At 32.8% G+C, this 5,626-nt stretch overlaps 1 protein-coding gene across 1 annotated transcript; it reads left to right on the forward strand.

The window, feature by feature from the left end:
• The first annotated feature begins 1,073 nt into the window (after positions 1 to 1,073).
• Positions 1,074 to 4,934, forward strand: LOC127158701 (integumentary mucin C.1-like). Its single transcript, XM_051101727.1, has 5 exons — positions 1,074 to 1,321; positions 2,074 to 2,115; positions 2,954 to 3,016; positions 3,265 to 3,327; positions 4,448 to 4,934. Exons 1-5 carry the CDS (start codon positions 1,198 to 1,200, stop codon positions 4,555 to 4,557), a joined length of 402 nt encoding a protein of 133 aa, XP_050957684.1. The 5' UTR covers positions 1,074 to 1,197; the 3' UTR covers positions 4,558 to 4,934.
• Positions 4,935 to 5,626: the final 692 nt, after the last annotated feature.

Below are 5,626 nucleotides of genomic sequence, written 5' to 3' on the forward strand. Positions count from 1 at the left end.
TGGGCACAAGGAGCTCACTCAGGACACTGGAGGGGGACAGCAGCCGTGGCGCTTTGGTAGGGATCCCAATTCGTCGGTCACCGACATGACTCGAGGTGACCGACTGAATGGGGAACGTCTTGGTTACGCATGTAACCCTCGTTCCCTAAGGGAGGGAACGGAGACGTCACGTCAGTGACTGACGAATCCAGCGGCAGCTGGATGCAATCATCACATGCCAATGTGCATTGGCTTGTTTAGTTTACACTCAAAGCAGATTGGTCTCTCTGAGCGAGATCTCAATTCGTCGGTCACCAACGTGACATCTCCGTTCCCTCCTTCAGGGAACGAGGGTTACATACGTAACGGAGATGTTACAAAGTACCATTGATATGGATTGAGAGAGTAGATCTGTGTACTTTTTATATTATAATATATTACAGTAGTTTTTATGTTTATATTTTATTATGATGTTATTTGTAATTTCTAAATTATATTACTTTTATAGTAACTGATTTCATTTTTAGCTATTTTTAAGATGCCACCAAAGACACAGGCCTGTAGGAACAAAATAAAAGCTGACCCGGACCTCGCACAATTATATAGCCTCAATATTATTTTACATTAATTCATTGCCATTTCCACCACAACACATTTAAAAAATATTTAAAATGTTCTCATCACACATTAAAAATGTATCCACTAAGTAGTATGATATTGTGCCACTTCATATAAAAATTCAAGTTATTTATTTTCTAATAAGCTTTTACCCAAACCAGTATTTAATTTCAGAGCGTGACAGGTGTACAGTTCAGCATTTGGTCCTTAGAGCAGTTAATTCATCTAATTTACAAATGTATAATCATTGTATATTGTGAAAAAAGTGGTAAAACTAGTTACAAAAATGATCTTAGACAATTCTTGAGTGGCATAAGTTATTCTATTTTTATATACAGCTGATGTGGTGAAAATGACATTTTTTTCATTGCAGGGCATAAAAAATGTACAAATTATCTTGTTAGTCCTCTTACAGACCTTAAAACTAGATAAATTAACACTCTTATGAGACAGTGTTACATGACCAGTTTTTATTTTCTTCCACTTCACAAGGCTTAAAGTGCCCCTAGTTGATGTAACGCCCTTTTTAATGTCTGAACCATGTACTTGGGACAGTAAACTGTTACACAAGCTAAGATGTGTTAGAAGCTACACCAGCACATGACTGAGGCTCCACTGAGGTGTATTATTTTTCATGCGTTTGGACTAGCATCATTTGGGAAAATGATTGGAATAAGCTACACATCTTCATTCATTCTGATCTTGAGTCTTTTTCTCATGTCAGGTAGGGTGGAAAATATGCATAAAATATTAATTAACCCAGCACATGAGACATAAAAATATTGAATACTAGGTGTATCCTACATCTCATGATGTAGCAACAGGACAGTGTGCGTGAAGACAGTACAGTATGGTAAAAGACTAGTAATGTTTGGTGCTGAATGTTTTGTAAATGAGATCTGTTGCTGAATATGAAGTTTTATTAAAAAAATAATGTTGGTGCTTATATGGGAGAGCCAACTGAAAGGAATAGATATTTTGATGCTATCACACCTTGATTCCTCCAGAAGCATCTGTGTAATATTACATGGTCTTGAAAGTGTATTTAGAAACTACAGTATGTCTGTCAAAAACAAGTGTGTACCATACACAGACACTCAATAAAATGGCAATATGGCCATTGCTTTATTCTTCTAGTTTGGTTTCATAATCTGTATAAAACATCTCATATAAAGGATTTTGCTATTGGAGAATGCAGGTGTTTTTGTGGGAAAAGTTTATCTATCAATTACAATTACACACAATGAAAATGGCCCTTTTCCTGGCACATTGTGACTATATCGCACTAAAGTTAGTTTGGCTGAATTTGAAACCATAATAATATAAGCCTAACCAGTGATTTATTTATTTATTTATTGTGAAAAATTATATTTAGACTAACTGCATGTTTTCTTTATAACCAGACTGCCTTTTTACATAGACAACAATGATTTGTGCATTATGTTTTTGTTGCCACTGTTTCTTTATTCACCATAGCTCAATCAAATACAACAAATACTGTCTACACAACTTCAGAAGGTAATTTTTTTATATATATTCACAATCAACTAAAACCAGAATTTTATTTAAGAATTTGTTATATAAGAATAGGACTATTTTTTATTTTTATTTATTTATTTTTTTTTACTTATTATAGTTATACACACATTATGTAAAGATCCTACTAACAATTACTTGTAAAATCAAGTGATCAGATGTTAATTTTCTCAATTAATCAGATAAATTAAGCAAACTGAAAAGAAGTCTATAAAACAAATAGCCTATGAATGTAGACTACACTATACATTTACTGTAACTTGGAAGGTTGAACTTCTTTAAACTTGACACAGTGTCTTAAAACCACAGCACTTACTTGCGAGACCAATTATGTCAGAATTGTTTATTATTTAAAACACTGTCTTGCATTACATGTATTGTTAAAATGTGCAGTGTTAAAACTGCATCGCTTAATCTTATCACACACCCTGCAGTATTTGGCTGTGACTTGTTGGAAGTGCGCAAGTGTAATATTTAGAAGTAATAAAAATCCTGTTGCTCCGGTGTTTTGGACAACTTAGTCTTGTATGTAGTCTTGTATGCTTAATCTGTGTGATTGCTATAGAAATTTATGTTTTTGCTACTGTACTGATGTTTTACTGTCTGTTTTCAGCGAACAGACCAAAATACTAGATAAGGAAATTTACTGTCAATTTTTTGTTTTTGATTATTAACAGTTTTAGACTGACTGCATGTTTGCTTCATAACCAGACTGCCTCTTTATACAAAAAAAAAAAAAAATGATTTGTGAATTATTTTATGTTGCCAGTTTAGACCTCATATCGCCAAAATACAACAACTGTTTCTTTATTCACCATAGGTTCTACTACAGCTACAACTTTACCAACACCTACAACAGATAATGGCTCCACAACTACAGAATGTAATTTTTTCTTAAATCACAACCAACTAAAAATGAATTTCATTTAACATTTTTTTTTCTTATTACATTTTTATACACACATTATGTAAAGTTTTTTTTGCTACTGTATTGAGGTGTTACTGTCTTTTTTCAGGGTACAGACCCATATACTGGATGTGGAAATTCACAATGATTTGTGAATTATTTTATGTTGCCAGTTTAGACCTCATATCACCCCAATGCAATAACTGTTTCTTTATTCACCATAGATTCTACTACAGCTACAAATTTAACAACACCTACAACAGACCCTGGCTCCACAACTACAGAAGGTATATGTTTTTTTCATTTAAGAATTTCATTTAAGAATTTGTTCAGAAAAAATACACTGCAAAAAGTTACCGTGATTTCAATGGTAAAAGACTGTAAAAATCCTACAGTAAAAACGTATTAACTGGTCAATGGTAAGTTCCCCTACTATATATGATGAAAAAGTGTATTGGATTATTTATGTTAGTATACCTTTTTTGGCAGTAAAAAAGATCATGTAATGTACAGTCAATAACCGTTAATTGACATTCCCAGAATTCCATGCATTACATTTCACATAAGATGATTTTTCGTTGAAAAAACATTTCTACTTATTTTTTTCTTACAAAGGTAAAAAGCAGATTTCAGTACTTCAGTCGGTTCGTATATTAACATTATATCAGTTAATGAAATTACTGTTTTTAAAAGTACATTTATGTCTGTCAAACCAAACATGTTTCTACTGTATTTTTACAGTAAAAGTCTGCCAACCACAGCTGTCGGTTTTTTACCAAAAGTTTTTACTTTTACCTATTTATTTTTATTTTATTATTATTATTATTTTATTTTATTTTTTTTACAGTGTAGGACATATTCTTATTACATTTTTATGTATACACAAACACACATTACTTAAAGATGCAACTAACAATTTCTTGTAAAATCAAGTCATCAGATGTTAATTTCCTCAATTAATCAGATAAAACAAGCAAACTGAAATGAAGGCTGCAAAACAAATAGCCTATGAATGTAAATTACACTGTTCATTTTGTAGGAAAAAGGCAACACCTCTACACACGCACATACACACATACCGCAGCACTTATTTGCGAGACCTGTTATGTCAGAATTGTTTAATATTTCTTACATTACATGTATGTTTTTTTTTTTTTTTTTTTTTTTTTTTTGCTACTGTATTGAGGTGTTGCTGTCTGTTTTCAGTGTACAGACCCAAATGCTGGATAAGGAAATTCACTGTTGAATTTTCATTATTGATTATTAATGATTTTAGACTGACTGCATGTTTGCGTCATAACCAGACTCCCTCTTTATATAGAAAATAATGATTTGTTAAATATTTTATGTTGCCAGTTTAGACCTCATATCACCACAATACAACAACTGTTTCTTTATTCACCATAGACTCTACTACAGCTACAACTTTAACAACACCTACAACAAATACTGGCTCCACAACTACAGCAGGTATATGTTTTTTAAATCACAACAAACTAAAACAGAATTTCATTTAAGAATTTGTTCTATAAGAATAGGGAATATTTTTCTTATTACATTTATACACACACACATACACACATGTTGTGTTTCCATGTTTTATGGAGACATTCCATATGCGTAATGGTTTTTATACTGTACAGACTGTATTTTCTATTGCCCTACCACTACCCTACACCTGAACTTTCTCAATAAAACTCATTCTGCATGATTTATAAGCCTGTTTCCTCATAGGAAACTAAAAAATGTCCCCACAAGGTCAAAATTTACTGGTATTACTATTCTTGTGGGGACATTCCCATAACGTGATAAATATCAGGTGTACACACACATATTACTGCTGAAAATGAATTTCATTTAAGAAGTCAACTGCATGTTTCATAACCAGACTCCATTGTTTCATATCCACCTTATTTTTTCCATAAGAGTGGGTGTAGCCATTTGTTATTTTTTTTTTTTTTTTTTTTTTGTGTGTGTGTCTGGCTTCCGGTCTCATCCACTTCCAGCTATTTTTAGCTGCACAAAAAGCTCATTTTGCTGCTTGATATTGCAAACTGGTGTGACTTACCATAATATTTTAATGTATTATCTTAATTATGAACACACTGATTTGTAGTGCAAACTGTTTAACCGTTTACTGCATTCTTCACTTCGTTTACTGCAATTTAATGTGTTTTTTTTAACCATTTAAGTGCAAGAATGTGCATGCATTGGTTGTTAAAGAGACAGCAATCTAAAAATGTGCTGCCTGTCCTTAAAGTGCTCCTATTGCGCCTTTTCAAATATGACCTTTCATGCAGTGTGTCACGTAGCTGTATGTGAACATAAACTTTATGCAAAGTTGTGAAGCAGACAGTGCACAATAAATAAAGAAGAGTCAGTGCACGATCAAAAAAAAAAAGAGTCGGCTGATTTCCATGTGGTTTACCTCATGTCGAGAAGATGCTGTATCCTATGCAGTGAGAGTAAATTTGTTTTGTATTCACTTCCAAAAGATGAATCTACAAAGATTGTATTTTCTAGGGTCATTCAAAACACGTAGTTAACCATGCAAGCCTTTCGTTCGCGAGATGTCTTTCAGACCAT

This window comes from Labeo rohita, unplaced genomic scaffold, assembly GCF_022985175.1.
Source record: "Labeo rohita strain BAU-BD-2019 unplaced genomic scaffold, IGBB_LRoh.1.0 scaffold_1653, whole genome shotgun sequence".
Classification (NCBI taxonomy): Eukaryota; Metazoa; Chordata; class Actinopteri; order Cypriniformes; family Cyprinidae; genus Labeo; species Labeo rohita.

Bases quoted from the DNA above. Each gene is read 5' to 3' on its own strand.
- LOC127158701 (XM_051101727.1), top strand. From the start codon at position 1,198: ATGACTGAGGCTCCACTGAGGTGTATTATTTTTCATGCGTTTGGACTA. The intron at 1,322-2,073 runs GTAGGGTGGAAA...TATTCACCATAG, and splicing joins GAGTCTTTTTCTCATGTCAG to CTCAATCAAATACAACAAAT. The intron at 3,328-4,447 runs GTATATGTTTTT...TATTCACCATAG, and splicing joins TGGCTCCACAACTACAGAAG to ACTCTACTACAGCTACAACT.